At 48.8% G+C, this 20,344-nt stretch overlaps 2 protein-coding genes across 5 annotated transcripts in view; one reads left to right on the top strand and one right to left on the bottom strand.

Annotated features, from left to right (window-relative positions):
- Window positions 1–20,344, bottom strand: part of ACSF2 (acyl-CoA synthetase family member 2) — a 32,092-nt gene that overhangs the window by 10,330 nt on the left and 1,418 nt on the right. For all 3 annotated transcript variants that reach the window (XR_011741834.1, XM_065852655.2, XM_065852656.2), the window contains exons 2-10: window positions 16,978–17,173; window positions 15,871–15,999; window positions 14,829–14,882; window positions 13,982–14,100; window positions 13,619–13,781; window positions 13,115–13,210; window positions 12,307–12,455; window positions 11,643–11,734; window positions 10,508–10,584 (exon numbers count right to left, since the gene is read on the bottom strand). Coding sequence is in view for 2 of the 3 variants with exons in the window: in XM_065852655.2 (XP_065708727.1) it covers window positions 10,508–10,584; window positions 11,643–11,734; window positions 12,307–12,455; window positions 13,115–13,210; window positions 13,619–13,781; window positions 13,982–14,100; window positions 14,829–14,882; window positions 15,871–15,999; window positions 16,978–17,173 (1,075 nt within the window). In the remaining variant the exon portion in view is untranslated. The remainder of the gene's footprint in view (window positions 1–10,507; window positions 10,585–11,642; window positions 11,735–12,306; window positions 12,456–13,114; window positions 13,211–13,618; window positions 13,782–13,981; window positions 14,101–14,828; window positions 14,883–15,870; window positions 16,000–16,977; window positions 17,174–20,344) is intronic.
- Window positions 1,520–9,238, top strand: CHAD (chondroadherin). Of its 2 annotated transcripts, none has more exons than XM_071816619.1 (4): window positions 1,520–2,368; window positions 5,668–5,831; window positions 5,986–6,131; window positions 8,213–9,238. In XM_071816619.1, the coding sequence occupies exons 1-3, from the start codon at window positions 1,589–1,591 to the stop codon at window positions 6,125–6,127; spliced, it is 1,086 nt and encodes a 361-aa protein (XP_071672720.1). In that variant the 5' UTR covers window positions 1,520–1,588; the 3' UTR covers window positions 6,128–6,131; window positions 8,213–9,238. The 2 variants fall into 2 exon arrangements, with proteins under 2 accessions (XP_071672720.1, XP_065708729.1); XM_065852657.2 differs by having other exon boundaries at window positions 8,210–9,238.

Raw genomic sequence — 20,344 nt, 5'->3', positions numbered from 1 at the left:
ACATTCACACCCCAGAAACCCCTTTTCTCCCTCAAATTAGTCATGCAATGAAAACACCCCTCAGATGGACAGCTGCAGTTTGCATAACACCGTCCGGAGCATGCTCGGTGCTGACTAATTCCTCATCGCAACAATGGAAAAACCCAGAAATCTTGGTGAATAAGCCAGTCTGTGTCCTAAGTCAGCCCTTGGATTTCCTCCCTTTCTCGAGCCCGTCTCGCCTCTGCAAAAGCTCCGCTGGGGCTCTGCAGCCAGCCTCAGGAGCAGAAAGCTCAACAAGCTCCCAGTTATGTGCTGGGCTCTCAGCTGTTTGCTGCAGCCAGGAACTGGCTGGAAATCAGTTCAAAATGTTCCACTTCCAAACCCCACCCCACAACCCCTGGATTTCTCTCTTCACACTCACAGAAGCAGGCGTTGGGCTTTTAACTGCTTTGCATTCTCTATTGGGAGAGCAAGGGACGTCCCCTGTGTTCGTCACTCACTTCTGCAACTTCCACCCCAGGACAGAAGCCAAGGTGGACCCTAATCCCAGCTCCAGCAGCTATTTCCTTGCTCTGCTGCCTCACCATCCCATGTTTTTCTCTGTGCATAGTTTCATCTCAAGAGCCACAGACATTGTCATCCACCTCACCCAAGCTGGGCACGCAGCAGGTCACCACCGTCCAGCATTTCATACCCATCACCCACATCCCACCGCTTCCCCATGGGCTCTGCCACTATCCCATCCCTTGTTGGAAGACACCAGCCACCACTCCACAGTGCCACGTGCCAAGAAGAACTCCCTCACATGGATCTCCTGATCATGACCAGCTCTGGACGTGTCACACTCTGCTACTCATAGGAAAAATGCAGCAGAAATCAAGACTATCTTTGCTCTCCCTTTCTTGGCCAACTCCCAGGCACAGTCTAGATCTGGAAGTCTTCAACCCAAGTTTTGCATTGCAAGAGCAACTCAAGCACTGTTGGCCATTGGCATGACCCCATAGCACTCCCATCTTCTCCCATCCCTGCTCAGGCAAACTCCTTTGAAATCAGCACAAGACCTCTCAAAAACTTTCCTCTGTGATAACAGGACAAGGTGCTTCTCCCCAAACCAGCTGAGGCTAAACACAGCCCAGCAGGCTGCTGAGAACTTCAGCACAAGGTGATGTGGAGCACAGCAGTGCTCCCTGCTATGCTGTTCAACCAAAACAGGTTGTTTTTCACCCCAGGGATAAACCTGGGCCCTGCTGGGCTCAGCAGGGACCAGAGAGGTTCCCCACAGAGCAGGTTCTGCATTTGTCATCCTGACCATTTGCCTCCCTGTTGCAGAGAGGAAAAGCTGCCTCTGCTTCGGCAGCGGGGCCAGGCAGGACCGGACACTCTCTGCCTGGTGCCAAGGGGTTAAGCTCACACTAAGTTCCCAAATCCAGTTGCTTCCAACTGGCTGCTGCCTGCGGTTTGTGGGAAGGGATTTTGCTTTTTAATAACATTATAAATAGGGCTGTGTTCGGCATGCTGCAAACCCAGTTACTCTCTCTCTCCCACCCATCTCCCTCCTCCTCCTCCTCCTGCTTCTCTTCCCACCACACTAATTCCAGATCTGACCATGAATCGGTCAGGCTTCTTCTTAAGTGTCCTCAGCCTACTGGTGTGTCTCACCTCCATCGTGCAGGCATGTCCCCCGAGCTGCCACTGTCATGGCGGAGACCTGCAGCATGTCATCTGCGACAACGCGGGGCTGAAGAAGATCCCCAAGGTGCCTGAGCAAACGCGGCTTCTCAACCTGCAGAAGAACAACTTCCCCGTCTTGCCGACCAACGGCTTCCGTGACATGAAAAAGCTGGTGTCCCTGCACCTCCAGAGCTCACGGATCAAGGAGATCTCGACTGGAGCCTTCCGGGGGCTCAAGAGCCTGGTCTACCTCTATCTCACTGACAACCAGATCAGTGTTATAAAGGCAGGAGCTTTTGAAGACCTGTCTGATCTCACCTACCTGTACCTGGACAAGAACAAGATCCCAGACCTACCCAAAGGGCTCCTCTCCCCTCTTGTCAACCTCTTCATCCTGCACTTGGGCAGCAATAAAATCCGGGAGCTGAAACCAGGAGCCTTCAATGGGGCTAAAGACCTGCGTTGGCTCTTCCTCTCTGACAACTCCCTCACCAACCTCCTGCCCGGGGCCCTGGAGGACGTAGAAAACCTTGCTGTCCTCCACCTGGACAAGAACCAGCTGAGCAACTATCCCGTGAACGCGATGAGTAAGCTGAGGGTGCTGGAGGAACTCAAGCTTTCTCATAATCCAATCGAGGTCATCCCCGACAACGCCTTCCAGTCCTTTGGGCGATACCTGCAGACGCTCCACCTGGACAACATGAAACTGAAAAAGGTGAGTCCTATCTTTTTGTGTTTGCTCCGGATAAGAAACACAGGGCTTATTTTCCTTTTCCTTTCCAAAGCCCTCAAGTTTGCTGTCCCTCTCTCACAGAGGGGAGATGTGGACCTGCAGGGTCTGCAGACGGTGAGGCACTGGCCAGCTGATAACAACCCTGACACGGTCCAAACAAAGGATGAGACAGAACACTCGCCCTTCTGTTATTTTATGCAAAACCGAATTATCTAGAGCTGATCAAACTCCCTGGAAAAGCAGCACATTCCCTTCTGAGCTGAAGGTGACACCAGTCATTAGGAAAGGTGTTTGGGGTGCTCCAGGATAATTAGCAACCTTCCTTCCCTTATCACAGATACAAGACATGAGGAGAGAGGTGAACATCTGCCTCATCCTCAAGGGACTGGAGGGTGCTGCCACCTGGCTCTGCCCATTCCCTCAGCCTGGGTACCTGCTGTAGGTTGTGAGGGGGACACTCCTCGGGGGGGCTTATGAATACCAGTTTCTTACCCCCACCCTGCAGACAGGTGGGCACACGGACCTTCACCTTCGCCTCCCCCTGTGCCTCCCAACTTTACACATTATAAAGAAAGGTTTGTTTATTGATGGTCTCTCAAAAGGAACTCTCGCAGCATCTCACAAAGGAGCCCTGTTCCCACTGGAGAGGAGGGGCATTCAGGTAACTGGGGTGGCAAAACAACCCCCTTCTTCTGAGAGAAAGCATGATCCACAGGCAGGAGCATCCCACTCGGGTTAGGACCTCTGCAACACCAGGCGAGAACAGAAGGGAACACAGTGCAAGAGCAGCAACACCTTGTTGCAGCCTGATGTCCCAGGCAGGCGGAGCAGAAAGTTCTCCCCAGGATGAGGCTTTGCCAGAAAGCCCAAAGGGCACCCAGGTATGGTAGGTGAGCACTCCACAGCAAAGCAACAACCACCACGTGCAGGGAGATGTGGTGGAAAAGGGAATTTCTGAGCAGCAAAGCAACTCAAAGTGCCCCACAGGGATGAGCTGATCACCTGAAAACTACCAGGAATAGATCACAGCAGTTTTGAAGGGGGTATAACACCCCAAAATGCTTAAAACCAAAAGTTAGTTTGCCCAGGTGGAAAACAACAATATCTAAATGAGCTCAGTAGGACCCAGTCAGTATTTGAGCCCTTGCCCACTCTCAGCACTAACCTCTCCAGGATGGGAATAAAACAAACTCAATATTTCAAAACAATCTACTGACCTCTCTAGGCAAGATCCTAGACATGCTGTCACAGCACTTCTGTAGACTCTGTTTTAAGGCACTTTCATCATGCACAAGTCAAAAATTACAGCTTAACTTTTGTACCAACTGTAGACACAATCCCAAGTTATACGTTAAAGAAATTAGACTAACTCATGATGCTGAGGTGCACCAGCTAACAATTCCACCCAGCAAAAAAGACTTCCTTCTTTTTAGTGACCACCTGTGGACAAGACCTTTAAAGTCTCTTCTGTAGCCAGATGCCTCCTTTCCACCACCCCAGCCCAGTAAGGCACCAATTTACAGGATCAGTGCTAACGGGGGGGCTTCTGCAGCTGTAGAGCTTGCATTCTTTTTCAGGAAAACAAACCTCTCATCCCAGCTCAGAGTTTCCTCTCCAAATCCTCAAAGGTCTCATATCCAAACGGCCCACATGTGAACTTTGCACTGCTAGGAGACATCTAATCACAGAGGCCTCATGACCTGGGAAATCATTACCAAATACTTTAAATGCCGCTGGCATCTTTACTGCAGCTCATTCTGCTTCACAAAAATACTGTCTTTTGTTGTTCCCTGGACAGCTGCAAGATTTTAGAGCTGATCAAGTGCAAAACCCATCCCCACAAAGCTGTCCCAGCCTGTATTGCAGTTGAGCAGAAATAGCAGAAACCAGGTAACACAGATCCTGGGAGCTTTGCATACACCCCTAACTATATATTTATTGCAAAATAAATTACAGCAGAAATTGTCCACCTAAATAAGGGAAAAAAATCACCCGTTTCTTTACAAGCGCATGCTCTGGCAGGCAGCATAGCAGATGCGAACCCCTCTCCTGGGGCTGGAAAAGGAATGAGCAGCTGGGACAGCACAGCACTGTCCAAAGCGGAGCTGCCGCCCGCCGCGCCAGCACCGCTCCGAGCAGCTCCGCTATCACAGCTGACTGACCAACAGCTACGGTACTCCGGGAATCTCTTAGCTAAGCTCTAATCCTGTCCAACATCGCTTAATTTGGAAGATGACAAAAGTTCCCAGCTTAAAATACTGCATTTCCTCTGTCAGTCTTTCCAGCTTTGACAGCTTGAAGAGAGCCTGCAAGTTTCTGGCCAGAAATGGGGCACAGGCCTATGACTGGAGGGGGTTCTGGTAGACTTAGTGGGTCTCCTCTCCACCCTTGAAAGAAAGCTTTCCCCCACTTTGAGAAGAGGGAGAAACGGTTTGTCATAACCAAGAGGAGCTTTGTGCTTTGTCAGTGTCCCCTTCTCCAGTTCATCACCACAATGAAGTTTGTGTTGAGGTGTTTCCTTTCAAGAAGTAACTTTCCAACCTGAGTAACCATGGGTTGAGAAAAGCCAGAGGTGAGACCACAGGGAGGAGAAGAAGGGGCTGCAGACCTGGGTCTGCAGCCTCTCCTCTCTTTGGCAGCTTTCTTAAGGGAAGCTTTCCCTTAAAACCTGCTCATTGATGGAGAAAAGATGAATCCTGCAGCATTCCTTGCAAACAACCCACTGGAAATGAGAAAAAAAAAAAAAAAACAGAGGAGGTTGAGGTGCTGGAAACCTGCCTCTATTTCTGCACTGCTTGGATGCCAAGTGTAACTTTCCACTCGGAGCCCCCGGGCACTGCCAAAGTCTACAGCCCCTTCAGACACCACAAACACTCCCTCCTTCAGCCGTTCCAGGACAGGCAAGGCAACAGGCGCTGGGAGGATTTCCAGCCTTGGAAAGGAATAGACACAGAAAATATCTTCATTTAAAACAGAGAAGCATGGCTCAAAAATAAAGAAGGGTGCCAGACTTCACTTTATTTAGGGATGTGTCTGCAAAGACAATCCCACATGGGTTTGGGACATAGCTCTTTTCAGGCAGGAGACTCCATCACCCATGAGCCCACCAGCCTGATGCCTCTGTTAGGTGTCTAGAGCTTCCAGAAAGCCAGGACCCAATCCACCACACTTTCTCATGCTCTTTCCATGCTTATACCACTAAAAGTCTCCAACAGAGGCACACAGGTCTGAAGTCCCTGTCCCTAACTCAGCGCTCCTCACCGGAAACCTTTGCACTCTAGTTTTCAGACAACGCGTTTGCCGGCGTGACCGCGCTGAAGACTGCTCACCTGGAGAACAACCGGCTCACCCAGCTGCCCCGCAACTTCCCCTTCGACAAAATGGAGACACTGACGCTCTCCAGGAACGCCTGGCACTGCAACTGCCAGCTGGCACATCTGCGCAAGTACAGCACCGCGCTCCCCTTCCCTCACCCCCTCCCTTGGGGTCCCCCAAGGGAGGTCCCCTTGAGCTGTGCCAGGCACAAGGAGGATGCTGAAGTATTGTCCGTAATGGTTTGTACCTCCTGTAAACTCCTGGTCTTCCTCCCCGTGTCCCAGGTGGCTGAAGGGCAATCGCACCCGTACCGACGAGACCTGCTCCACACCGGCACAGTACCGGGGACAGTCCATCAGGGACACCGCAGCCCTCCGCACCTGCAAGCTCCCCACCAAGAGGTCCAGGAAGGGAAGCCGCCATTAAACACGTAAGATGTGTCACTTTTAGTCAGACCTACGGCAAACACAGTGTGAATTTTGGGGTTGACCTGTGCAGGGAGAGGAGATGGACTCAAGCCTTGTGGGTCCCTTCCAACTGAGGACTTTCTATGGTTCCGTGAAACCCTGTTGCCACCAAAGGTTTGAGGACTTCTGTCTCTGACCTCAATGGCACCAGGGTTTGGCTCAGAACAGCTCACCCATTCACCCACCAACACCTCCGCTCAGAGCTGCTCCATCTCCTGGCAATTCTGGGCTCCACGGGCTCCCAGAGCAGAGAACATGCCTGGAGCATCAGGGTCAACCTTGTAGAACACACACAGGGCTAAAGACAGGCCTGGGGCAGCAAGTCAGGGTGAAATGTGTGATTAAGTGTCAAAACAAGGGTGGATTTAGCCCACTCTTAGCCTGAGCTTGGATCACACACACTTCACTTTTCTAACCAACTAGAGATGCTCAGCCTTTTGCCCTAGTGAAGGTCCTCTCTGGGTCTAATTTAAAATCCAGGACACAACATTGCTGGGAAATCTGGCCTCAAGTTGCCCAGACCATATGAAAGCCGACGTATTTCATAAGGAGCAGTTCTCAGTCCAGCACCTGTCTTTCAGCAACTACAATTCCCATCCAAGACACTCAGGTATTTAAAAACAAGGGCTGATGCCTTCAAATGAGTGTTCCAGAAGAGGGAGGTTTGAGACAGCAAATATTCTTTGAATAAAGTGTTCTGGGCCAGAAGGTGATTCAGAGACAGGACTGGTTTTCCTTTGAGCAATGAGCTTCCTGACATCTACCAACCCAAACACCAACTGTGAAAACCCACCACACAAACACCTTCCACAACTGGAAACTACCAAGAGTATTAAATTCAGCACACGTGGCGGAGCAAGAAAGCCACAGTTATCATCACACCATACCAAGCATTTTGCTTTTCCCCACCCCAGGAATGCTCTGGAGCTTGTCTGGATTCCAAAGGACTTTGAATGAGTCTGCAAGTTTCTAAGCTCCGGGAGAGGGACCTTTGCTCCATTTTTTAAGTAAACAACTGTACGAACAAAGGTTGTCCCAGTGCCTTGTCGTAGCAGAAAGGACAAGGCAGAAGCCCAAAGCCCAGTTGTGGTCGTTTGGTCCCCAGTTCCCTAAGGATGCGCATGACAGGATGGAGAAAGTAAATTTATGACCAAAATGTCAGGGATGATGCCAGCTGTTCTGTGTCTTCCTAAAGTTATTTCTCTTGCAGTGCCAGAGGTTTCATGGATTGGAGATGGAAATACCAGTCGTTCCATGTAGGGCGGGTAAAGTTCCGCTCTAAGGATGGAAAAACTTCAGTTTTCTAAACCACAATACTTTAATCTATTTTATTTACAGGTCTAGCCCTTTTTAGCCTTCTTCTCTCCCTGCCTGAACTCATTTCCAGTTCAGTCCTTCGTGGTGAGAGTAAGAAAACCAAGACACTAAATACCTGATTTCTCTATAGCACCTTCCATCCAGCTCTCTCAAACAGGTTTATTAATGAAATAGAAAACGCTTTATTTCAGTCTCGCAGAAGACAAAGTTCAGTACCTGCAGGTATGAGTGCCAAAATGCAGCACATAAACCCATTTCAGTGTGGTGACCGTGATTTTAAGGAATATGAAGTACTCCTGACTTCGATGTGCACCCCTTGAGAGCCGGGCAGCTTTAACAGGTGTCAGCTGTGAGAGTCTGTGTTTCAGGGATGACCACATTTCAGATGAAAGTCTGCTTGGCAGTTTCTAAAATAATTCCCTACTCTTGAAAATGTTGTTCTTGGGTTTCTTCTCTTATGAAGGAAGTGCTTCCTGACCACCACCACTTTGGGTAAGATACTCAAGAGTTACACAGAGTTGGCAGAGAGGTCCAGGACAGGACCAACCCATCTCCTCTAGTGTGGGATCTTGTAATAACTCCTTGACTCCTAACTCTTCCATTTCAACATGGGCTTCATTCACTCACTTAGTGTAAAACAAACAGGCAAATGCTAGAAGATTACTGATCTGCTTGAAAAATCCCCTTAAACATGTGGACTTCTCTCTCTCTTTTTTCCCCTTAGCAGGCCCCGGTATGGCCTGTCCTGGTGACCGGTCACATCAGCCATCAGAAAACTACTGACTTCTGAGTCCTTCCTTAAGCTTCTCCTACCTGTCAGGAAACATTTCTGATATATCCCAACACCTCCAGCCTCCTCCAAATCTCCGCTTCTCTGCTGATCGCAGGATGGAATCCGCCTTTCCAATCTTTTCCGACATCTATATATTTTAAAACAGGCAACCTTTTAAAACTAAACTATGCATGACCATACTAAGACAAGCTAACCTAGATCCTGCCGGTAAAACACAGTCATCTTCCCCAGAGACAACACAACCCACGTCCCTGATCAACCAGTTGGTCGCTGTCTCTCCCCTTCCAGTGGAGTGGAAGCAAGTGGGAAGGTCAGAGCATCCCTACCCCAGCTGCTTGATCAGGAAAATTGGTCTCAACCCACGCAAAGAGACTCCTCTGCCTTCCCACGAGGGGATCCCTGCAGGCCAGGGCTGAGGGGGAACAGGTGAAGCAATGACCAAAAACCGGTGGCCCTGAGACCAAGCTGCCCTTTCACGCCAAAAGGCAGCAATCTCTCTATGTTGGCCAAAAAAAACATATCCTTCAAGTGAGGCAGTACATGGAAACCCCCAAACTGGAGCCATCTGGAGACTGGATTCCTTCCCACTCCGTGGGGTCTACCAAGATGCATGTACATCCAAGAGGAGAAGGTGCGACCATGCAGCCCGGCATGGGCAGCCCTCTTCTCTCTGCCTGTGCTCCAGAGGGTCTGGCAGGACACCAGGATGACTGTGGTTTATTGTCACGGCTATTACGATACCACAGTTGCAACTTAACTGCGTTTCTGTTTTGGTTTGGGTTTTTTTTGGTTTTGTTTTTTTGTTTTTAATCCTAAAGAGTTCTATAAATATATGTATATTTATTCCTCTGTAACTGAGTGTAAATGACCTTTAAGAGGATGAAAGCTCCTCTGTCTCCTATATAGAAATCAAATTGTATATTTTCTTATGTACATCTTCTGTATAAAGCTCTTGCTGCAAAGATGAATTCAACAAGTCTCCCTGTGTCTGTCAGAGGGCTGGGGGATCAGAGGTAACACAAGACCAGTGGTACAAATATAGACTTAATCCTCTTTATCCTATGGGCAGAGCAACTGTTTGGGAGGGGTTTATTATTTCTCTTTCTACAAAGCAGGAACATGTGACGCCTAATGAGTCCTGAGCACTGGCAGTAATGTCTGAAAATATTTTGTGATGCCCAACTCAAGCCTACTATAAAAATAGATGGTTGTCACCTGACAGAGTCCAGGCAACAGCACCAGAACCGTCCCTGGTGTTTTCAGCATGAAGAACATCACATCCAGGAAAAATCCCTGGCTCCCTCTGAGACGGCCCCAGGACAGATGTCCTGGAGTCCCCTGCTCTGCAACAGAGCACAGTGACCCCTGTAAAACCCTGGTGCTGGAGCAGTCCGGATCTGCCGAGAATAATGCACCTAATCTGACTCCCAGCCCACGTGTTCATCCATCACAACAGTCTGCTTCCTCAGCCTTTGCAAGCAGCAAAGTTATTTTCTTTAAAATAAAACCAAAAAAAAAAAAAAAAAGGCTCTTTTTTGGCTCAGCCATTCACTCACAGGCACACACATGCAGATGGCCGGTCCTGCCTGTGAAACGTGTCACCCAGTGTGCCAGTGACAGGCTCGCTGGTGGCCTGTCCCCATCCACGTGCAGGACACGCTGGGGGGTGCAGGGACATGCGCTGGAGCAGCGGCACACACGCTCCGACACGTGCTGCCCTTCCAGGAATTCGGTGCCTAGTTCTGCGCATGTGGATGGCGCCAATCCCATGTTCAGACTCAAACACATCGCATGCAACAGGGTTTTCGGTCTGCCTGTGCAGAGCAGGACAGGGAAAGAACTGACAGCTGTGCAGCAAAATGAACACATGCAGCCACCCACGCTGATACAAACCAGCAATACCTCTTCCAGAATCTGTCATCCTTGCAGCAAGTACAACAAAAGGATTTATAAGCCTTGGGATGCACCAGCAGAAACTCAGTTTATGACGCTGAATCGAATATCTTACAAAGCTTCCTCCTCGGACACCCCACCAGCAACCAGGCAGGATCCCCCTGCTTCCTTCCAGGACTTGGCTCCTTCACTCCTCAGCTCAGCCCCACGGTCCCATCACACCTGGGCCAGCAGCTCTAGCACCGCTGGGTACCAGCACGCTGCAGAGATGCCCAAACTCGGGCCTCACTGTGACAAATGGCACTTACAGCTCCAGCCACAGCAGCTACAACTCACCACAGCCTCCCGCATGTGCATCTTGCTGATAACCATCCTTATGACCTCAGGGGGAACAGGAGAACCTGCGATGACGCCTGAAAGAAAAAGAAAAGTAGGAATATCTTGGAAAACATCTATTTACTCCCTCAGAAGGTTCTCCACTCCTAAATTTAAATACTGGCAAGACCATCGGGATACACCGGTTCCTGTCAAAATGCTTTATATTTTTACGAGTACAGGTCCTGGTTATTCTAGAAACAAAGGCTGCAGCAAGGCCAGTTTGCCTGAATGAGTCAAGGATTGCCAGAGTTCACTCATTAGGAAAATAAACACTATAGCAGAAATCCAGTCCAAGCTGCGGTTCCTGAAAAGGAAAGATTGAGAGCAGAACGCTCCCATTGAACCAAACATCCTTTCCTCCTGCCTTGCATAGACCAGCCCTTTTGGAAGAGGACACATTTTCACCTGTTCCATCCTAGGATAAAAGAGCAAAAGAGTGGGGAGATATACAGATTTTGCTGGGGAACAAGGTGAAATGGGGTTATTTTACATGCAGAGATAATTAGGTAATCTGTTCAAGCATTTCTTCATGCTCCAGCACCATCTTCTCTCCTCTAAAGAGCTGGTGGTCTCCCCATTTTGGCTCAGCTATTTCTGCAACAAGAGGGGAAGCTCCAGCACACATTTTCACACCCTTTCCAGTACTTGGATGAATGACTTCAAAACCAGGTAGGAAACTCCAGGTCAGAGAAGTCCCAGCACAGCTCTGCTGTAGGGACTGCGCCAACCTAAAGCAGACGAAGCGTCTGCTGCCACACGGTGGTGGTTACTGAGAGCTGAGCAAAATCAGGCTCTCAGCTCCCTGCTGCAGCTGATAGAACAGAAATATCCTTCCCCAATCTGCCTAAAGATGGAAGAAACCTTAAAAGTGCATATTTCTGGAAGGAAACCCCAAGGAAAGGAAACCCCAAGGAAAGGAAACCCCAAGGAAAGGAAACGTAGCATCAGATTAACAGTGAAACATAAAGCTTGTGCAACAAAGCTCTTCCCTCCAGACAGAGCCATTTGTTCACAAAGCTTAATCCAGCCTCCCAGCAGGGAGCAAGTAATATCCAGTTTCTTGGGGTTTTTCCATTTGAGCTGTCAGACTTACCTCCCTGGAGAGACGACAGGTCGTAGGACTCGAAGTTCGGCTGGGAGATCATGTCTATGAACATGGTTGGTGTGCCATGTATAAAGGAGCATCTTTGGGAGGAGAAAGAGAGAAAAGACAAAGCTGCAGAGCTGGAACCAGGGGCAGGCTTAGCTCAGCACCCCAGCCCAGCCCAGCAGAGCAGCAGCACAGGCGCAGGCACTACAGCTGTGCTCTTCCTCCACGCATATATACATACAAAAAGATACGTAAATATCCATATCTGTGTGTATTATACACACACAATAGCTTGTTTGTTTTACAAGCTACACGCAAAGAACAAGCTGGAAATGCAGCTTTCACAGCAGCAAAGCTGGACTTGGAGGGCAGGTGGGTAAGTGTAAAAACACACCAGCAGCAGCAAACAGAGGCAGCACAACGTTTTCCAGCCAAAGCCCTACAGTGACCTGCAGAATCCCTTATTTTTGGGTAAAGAGAAGTGCAAGAAACTCCCAAGCACAGCTGAAAAGGCAAGATTCAGGTTCCTGTGCAAATGTATGCACCAGCAAACCTGCCTGTGTCGTGGTGGGAAGGAAGAGCATGAACAATGGCCTGGCAGGAGGGACAAGGGACAAAAGCATCGCCTGGAGGAAAAGACCTCCTCTGTAGAAAGAAGAAGTCTCACTTCTCTTGAGACACGGACTCCAGAGCAGCCTTGCCCTCGAACGTGGGCGACGAGAAGACGCAGGAGGAGCCGTGCAGAGCCATCACCATGCAGCCGCCCACCGAGGCCAGGCAGTGGTAGAGCGGTGCGGGGATCACAACGCGATAGTCCTGGGGTGAAGCCAAAGACAAGAGTGAGGAGGGGAGATCTTCCAGCCCCCGACCAGCCTGTCTCACTGCTGAAGGGCAAAGATCCCAACAGAGGAGCTTCCCCCCAATTCACTGAAAATTTGCTGGAAATCTGCACTTCTCTGTGTTCCTGTTGGGTGGAAACACGATGCTGACGCTTCCTGCCTTCAATAAAAATCAGCTTGGGAAGTTTTGGTTGCCAACATTTCACCCTGTAATTTCGCAATGTCTTTGCTAAACTTATTGATCTGGTAATGCTTACGTATTATTTTTTGATATATCAGAAGAGAAGAGTGGAGGTGCTATGACAGGCATGAAATATGCAGGACTTGACACATGCTATTAATTTCATTTGGTTTTTTAAAACACCAAAGGCTCTCGAGGCTGATTGAAGCAGCCCATCTTTTTTCCTGGATCAAAGCCGTTGTGTTAGAAATAATTACTTCAGAACCCCAAATGAAAATATTTGCCTTTAACAGCTTTTTAAAGGATGTACAAATGGAATGGTCAGATTCTGATAAGAGTAGCAAAACTGTATACATGACATGAAACAACAATCAAACTTCACATGAAGCTAAAATGAAACATTAATGGTCTCTTTGTGGCAGTGAAACCCCCCCAGACTCTGTTCCCCATCCCACCTGCTCGGTGAAGCCCAGCCTCATCCCAATCAGGTTGGCGTTATTCACAATGTTGCTGTGTGACAAGGTGGCTCCTTTGGGGCTTCCTGTCGTCCCCTGCAAGACACAGGGCGTTATGGCATGATGACACCTTTTCCAAGGAAGAGCTCCCTGTGCTCTCCAGAGAGGTTTCCCTGGGCTGATCTTGCACTTCATTCTCCACTGAGACCTGGGAGACTTTATTTCCTTTCTTAACAGCATCTTAACCCCAAACCCCACAAAAAAATGGTCCAAGTTCAGTTGGACAGAATTCACATGGAACCCTCCCATGTCCATCAGCCCTTGAGAAAGGGTTGAACAACAGAAGCAAGGGGAGAGGCCAGAATGTTTCCTCCATCCTACAGAAGAAGGTGGAACCAGGGCTTAGTCTCAGAGGACAGAAGACAAAGGAAGCGGGATGTTCAGCTCCCCGTGAGCCCAGCGAGGAACCCAACCACAAGGCATGGAGCAGGCAGAAGCACCTACTGAAGTAAACTGGATGTTGATGGGCTCGTTGCAGGAGAGGCTCTGCTGCGTGGCTCGCAACTGCTTCATGTGGCTGCTGTCCCCGGCCTGCATCACCTCGTCTATGTGGAAGGTGCCAGGCAGCTTGGAGTCCAGCGTGATGACAATGGATAGGTCAGGAAGCCTGGTAGAAAGAAAAACACCATCAATGATAAGGAGAAAACTGCCTGCATAGGTCAGGGCAAACCTCCAGGACAATCTAAACCATTCAGATGAGACCTTGTGCATGTCCTTCCGCTGGAGCCTGTGCTGTGCAGAGGGGAGGACACAAGGCAGGACACAGCTGTGAGTTCACTGCAGAGGTACCAAGTGTTCTTAACTCACCTTTTGCTCTTTATTCCCCCCGGACTGGATTTTTCTAGCTCAGGACATGATTGCTTGAGAAGATCATAGTATTTCTGTGATTTAAATTGAGTGGGAAACACCAGTGCCTTACAGCCAACCTGGGAAGGGAGACAAACTCTGAGAAGCCGCATTGGGTTGATGTTCAGGGCATGATAAAGAGTGGTCACCGCTGTCACAGCAACACACACAGCACTGTGACCCCACACAGCCACAAACACCACACAGGGATTTTTCTACCTCTTTTTAAAGCATGAGCTATTTTGAAAATGAAAACATTTTTTCATTCAGCCTTTACATTTACATAATCCCGAAACAAAGCACTCCAAGAATTTCCATTTCTTTTCCAGCAGAGTTTTGCTGAATTTGACCCAGATTTACAAACTACTTTCATCTTCCAAAAAAACACATTCTTGTCAAATAAGCTATTTACATAAATTATTTACTCTGCAGTTTTCACTGTTTTCCCAAGGTCTGTGAAGTAAGGAGACCGAGACTATGCCAATAAATTATTGCTAAGTTCCCTCTGGGGTTTGTCAGAAGGGAAGACAAACATTTGCTCTACTTTCTGGAACAATCTGCTCAGAACCCAGGGGATGGAGTCTGTGCTGGGATGTTCTTGGCCTTTGTAACTTTTTACTATTAGTTCTTCCAAAGGACTATCCTGGTTGAACCAGCTTTGCAAACGGCCACCACCAGTCCAGCTCTCCCTGATGCACTCAAGCGCTGAACCAGCAGCTCATCCGTCCCATGTCCCCATGAACAGACAGCTGCTTGTGTGCATTCTCATAATGAATCAATTAGCATTACCAGTAAGCGCCATACAAACCTTCCTGATGACAAATTCCAGCTCCAAGGCCTGGTAGGCTGGATTCACAGATGCCTGAAGAGGGAGAAACAAGGTTGATCAGAGTTATCCTTGCCTTGAAAAGCCTCTCCCTAACACATGTTCCAATAGAAAAGTTCTCCCAGGAACAGGAGGCACTCAAAGCCTCCCTTTCTCTCCAACGCCTGAAAATAAGAGGTCCTCACTACAGGGATTTCACATTCACCAGAAAAAATAGCTGAATTTTGTTTTCTGTTGTGCAAACACAATCAGAAAAGAGATACATGTGAGGTAGTCACCAAAACCAGACCTCCTGTCTCCCAAGCAGACGTTCAGTCCAATGAACTGAAGACTCAAAGCTCAAGAGCAAGTCAGGTTTCTTAACAGACAACCACAAAAATACCAGCTTTGTACTGCCCAGCTCTCCACAGCAGCAGTACTGCTCACTGGAGTTCACATGAGGCTCGTACTGAGCTCATCCATGCTCTTACTGCATCTTAGCAGACACCGAGATGAACCACAATGAAGAAAATGCACCAGAAGATGCAGTGCAGTTTTCACCACAGTGCATTGTCTAAATAAAACCCATTTTGGTCAATGTACCAAGTCATACTACCAAATGAAAATCAGCTTGGGGGAGTATGCAACTTGGGCTACTTTTTTAAGTGAGTATTTGCACCATGAAGGAATACAGGTCCTGATGAGGAGGGATCTAAATAACTGGTAACGTTAGGACAGCAGCATATTACAAGAAAAAGGTCCTATAGGCAAAAATGTGTCCATCTGTCATCATTTACTGCAATAGTTCACAGCAACCCGTTTCTTGCTGCTCCTTGCTCTGCAGTCTGCTTTCCTACACAGCAGAGAATGCAGAGGGTGGTGCAGATATTATTTAAACACCGGATTCAGTTATAACCAATACACTGCGGAAAAGCATGGAAAAAAGGGACAACAAACTTTACTCCCCAGCATCGCCTATGGCTTCTTTGCCTCCAAGTCTTTTCCCAACAGGCTGCTAAAAGTTCAGATGCAGCAAACTCCTCACCAGGATGATTCCTGCCTGGGCAGTTGCAAACTGCAAGAGAACCCACTCGTATCTGTTGGGACTCCATATCCCCAGCCGGTCTCCCTTCTTCAGGCCAAGAGCCAGCAGCCCAGCTGCTGCCTGGTCCACCTGCAAAACACAACACAAGACCCTGAGGATCACACAGTGGATGCAGTGGGGGATATTTGACTCCAGGAACCACCTTCTGGGGAAAACCCACCATCTTTGCAACTGAATTGAACAGAATGTGCCCCTGCTGCACAGAATGTGAGCATGTTCCAGGTGTGCATACACATGTATGAACATTCTGAGATATTCATGAACTTTGTATAGTTTTATTATGTTCATAAATCAATTTATGAACTCTGCCTTGTAGGAGACACGATATTGAGGAAAAGCTGTTCCCTGAATTACAACCTGCTCTTCAAAATTAGGGTAAGCACATCTAATCTTACTTATCTGAATGGGTGTAACCAAACCTCTAGTAAATTTAAAAAAAAAAACAAAACCCCAAACAATTCTTCTTATCCAAGATCATATCACACATTTAATAGAAACTTTGCAATAGATATATTGGCCTCCATTCAGAACACATATAGGCGTATATTTTTATGTAATATGCACACATACATACACAGGCACAGATACGCCCACACACGTTTTTGCATACAATATTGAGGCCAAGCTCTCAACTTTGCTCCTTTGCCTTTGTGCTTGGACCAGGAACCTCCACACACTCAGGACCTCTGACAGAGCAACTAATGCAAGAGCTGGCGCCTGCTCCCGTGGAGAAAAACACCCTGAGTCAGCCTATAACACATCAGATAAGAGTGACAATTTCAATGTACGAAAGCTCACCCTGGGATACCTAGCACACATTTAATGCATGTTGCTTCCTCCCTTTGATCTCGAGGACAAAGGCAGCACACGCCCATCGGGTGTTTGCTGGGGAGGTGTCATCAGCCGCTGCTCAGGGACAGGCTGAAGATCTACACTGACACATCTCACTCCTGAGCTGAGCCATGAAACCATTTTCATTTCTCCATTGTGCCGGCTGCTGCAATCATCCTCCCGCCGGGCTCTCCAAGGAGCAAACCAGGCACTCACCTCCTCTTTTAACTGAGCAAACGTCTTCCGAACGCCATCTCGGTGGAAGACCAAGGCTTCACGGTCGGGAAACCGCTCAACAGTATTATCGAGGCACTGGCTCACGGTTTTGGTGAGAAGGGGGATGTCTGAGGTTCCCTGGACATAGCTGCTGGTCAGCCTGTGGGAGGCAGATGGTGTCCCCGTGTGCAAGGCCCTGCAAAACAGAAGATGTGGGTAGAGCAGTAGGAAAAAGCATTTTAGAATTATCAAGGCTTTCATGGAGTTCTGATCAGCAGCAGAAAAGCAGTGACCTCCCCTCAAACCACAGCTCCCAACCATCCCAGCGCCGCAGCTCTTGCCTCGGTTTCTCTCTCCGGCTCCTCCTGCTCTGAGCCTCTCTCTGCCCCAGCAGCCAGACCCACCTCGGGCAGCCCCGCTCTCCCTGTCCCTCCTCACTCCTTCCCTGCATCCCCGTGTCCCAGCTCCTCCATCCCTCCTCAGGAGGTGACCAGGGAGGACAGAGCGTGGTGACACTTGTGGGATCCACAGTTCAGAGGTGATGCCCCAAGATTCACTGTATAACAGGGGGTTTCCCTGCCCTAGAGAGGAAAAACAGATCCGCCTCAACTCCCACTTTACACATTCATTGCAGAATCAATATTCTGCAAAAACTTGCTGCCATTTACTGTAAAAAATTTGTTTTCCTGCCCATGAGAAAGAAAATGTAGCATGAAGCTACTTTCTCTACAGGGTGGAGTTCAGCCTCAAGATAAGCACAAAGCAAGAGTTTACATTCCAGGAGTGAATGGCCCAATCCCTTTTCCCCATAGCTTTTCAGCCAGTGGAGTGTTGCATAAGTCCCATGGCCCCTGTTCTGCCGTCCTTCCTAGAAGAGCTGTTGAGCAGCTCATACCAAAGCTGTAAGGGCTGCCTCAGCAGGGAGGACAATGTTAAACAGAACTTTCTTTTTGTGTTTGAAAGCTCCTGGGCAAGGCACATGGATAAAGTGGGAGATGAAAGAAGCTCTGCAGAAAACAAAAAGACGTTATAAAGATAGGTGATATAAAGGAAAGGCTGCAAAAGCTCTAACCCAAGGGAAGGACAAACACCCTGGGAAAGCAGTGAAAGCCACTGCAGCCACTGTCACAGCCACTCATTGTTTGAAACTGTGACCGGAGAAGTGGCCTCAAACAAGCAGCTCCAGCCGCTCACGTGGGCAGGCAAGGAAACCACAGACCGTTTGCAAAAAGCATTAAATGGAGACAATAGCGCTCGCATCTCTCTACAGCCAAATCGCCTCCAATTTCCGCAGGGCCTGTCCCTAAATGCTCCACGTTTCTCTGCTGGCTGAGGCACAGACACGTCCCCACTTGCTCCCACAGCCCGGGAAGGGCTGGAACTGCCAGAGAGCAGCGGCTGACCCGGTTGCACAAGAGAACTTCCCTCAAGCACCATGTCGGGGTCACTAGGAGCCCAGCAGGCTCAGCACTGGGCAGGAGCAAGTGAACAGAAGCATTTCATGTAGTGCACAGTTCCTCTGAGGACAGCATCCAGAGCAGTAATTGGTTAAAAAGTGAGTCCGACACATTATTTTGCCATGGGATTGAAAGACAAAAAGCAAAACCCCACCACAAAAGAAGACTGGAGAAGGGAGGGAAAATTATCAGAATACTGTGACAAAATTCCATCACAATCCAAAATGTCCAACTGACACAGTGTCCCACTCTCTTCAGCCAAGCTGCAGGAAGTACTTCCACAACCCTGCATCGCTAAGAGGGTGGTATTTTCTACTGTCATGTCTTGGCAAAGCCCTAGGCAGACCAGAATTTCTGGTCTTACTCTCCCATTTGTTTTTTTCAGGGCCTGAAGAGCCAAAGGGTTTCACTGGAATTTTCACACTAAATGCAAGAAGTTGCAAAGCTGAGCAAAATGACAGTTCCACCTCCTGCCTCCACTGCTATGGCTTCTTCCCTTCCCCAAGCATGGGGATGAGAGAGCATCAAAGAGCAGCAAAATGTCTTTATAAAGCACTGCCCTCCAAAACACTGTGAAAGTACTGATTTCCCCTCACTGCGTGAAAACATGCCCAGCTTGCTCCCAAAGGTCCCAAACGTACACACTGCCTGATGAAAGCATCTCGTGTTCATAATCCAGAGTCACTAACTCCTCTCAAAGTGTCTGCTCGCATGGTTTCCTCAAATACATTAAGGAAAGCAAAATTCACAGCTGTCATCCATGTGAGCTCCCTGAATCCTGGTCTGATGCCTCGGTGTGCTTCAGCATTCCTGCACCACTTATCTCCTGTCCATGGCAAGAGGGAAGGGTGTGGGGTAAAACCCAGCAGGCTGCTGGAAGCACTGCGGGGCGAGAATGGAAGGAATAACAGAGATAAATGACACATCCATTAGTAGAAGCAGCACGCTGGAAAGAATGTAGGGTCAGTCTATAGCCAACAGCAAGTGTACACATCTGATGTGAAAGAATGTATCGAGAGACTGCTACAAAGAAAGGGTCCAAAGGGTTTACAAATATTATTTTTGTTCAACTTTGTTACAGAAAACAAGTAATTAGCCCTCCACCTCTCCCTATGAAGGATCTGGCATTGCTAGAGATAAGACCAATGGTCTGATATTGCAGCAGCTCTCATTTCCCTGACTCAGCCAGAGGAGAGTAATCAAAATCCCGCTCGCTCTTGGGTCTCAGCGTAGACTGTGAACACACAGCTCCTAGAGAGCACATGCCTTCTGTGGGCAACGCATGCCAGCAACAAGGCGCCTGTGGTGCTGTAAACCAGCCAGCCCAGCCCTTCCGCAAAACTCCGTGGCCCCAGAGCTCAGCAGCGCAGCTGAATGGAGAGACATCTGAAACATCTCCCACCTCATGCAAAAGGAAGGGAAGTAGCTGAATGCGGGCAGAGCCAAAAGCTCTCCTGCCCAATGACAGCCAGCAGAAACCATCAGACTGAAGCACGCACTCTCAACCAGTCCTAGGAGCAATTTGTATTTACCTCTGAATAGCCTCAACTAACATTCTGTAGTTGTTGATACAAGCTAACCAGCTTTGTCTTTCACATTTATCTCCTTCAGCAATCTCTATAGCAATTATCAGAAGGGACGAATGAATGGCAGAGGCATTGGCATATCCTCCCGTCCCCTGCACGCAAACACGCTCCAGTGGTGACGGACATCAACCCGACCTGCAGTGCCGTCCCCTCTGCATGTGTGTGAAAGACTTTGTCTTCCCAGGGCTTGGGACCCCTCCTGACCACAGGACACACATTTGGAGAGGTTCCCAGATTCCACAGCCAGTTCCTTTGTTCATGGATGTCTACCAGGAACTTCTGCCCCCAAAGCATGAGCTTTTGGGTCTTTTACATGACATAATT

This window comes from Patagioenas fasciata, chromosome 18 (assembly GCF_037038585.1).
Source record: "Patagioenas fasciata isolate bPatFas1 chromosome 18, bPatFas1.hap1, whole genome shotgun sequence".
In the NCBI taxonomy this organism is placed as follows: Eukaryota; Metazoa; Chordata; class Aves; order Columbiformes; family Columbidae; genus Patagioenas; species Patagioenas fasciata.
Note: the sequence above shows the minus strand (reverse complement) of the source record. Positions and strands in the feature narration are given on the sequence as shown.

What these genes read in the sequence shown, in the direction of transcription:
- CHAD (XM_071816619.1), top strand. Translation starts at nt 1,589, where the DNA reads ATGAATCGGTCAGGCTTCTTCTTAAGTGTCCTCAGCCTACTGGTGTGT. An exon ending in ACAACATGAAACTGAAAAAG is followed by an intron (nt 2,369 to 5,667) that starts GTGAGTCCTATC and finishes TTTGCACTCTAG; the next exon opens with TTTTCAGACAACGCGTTTGC. An exon ending in CAGCTGGCACATCTGCGCAA is followed by an intron (nt 5,832 to 5,985) that starts GTACAGCACCGC and finishes CCCGTGTCCCAG; the next exon opens with GTGGCTGAAGGGCAATCGCA.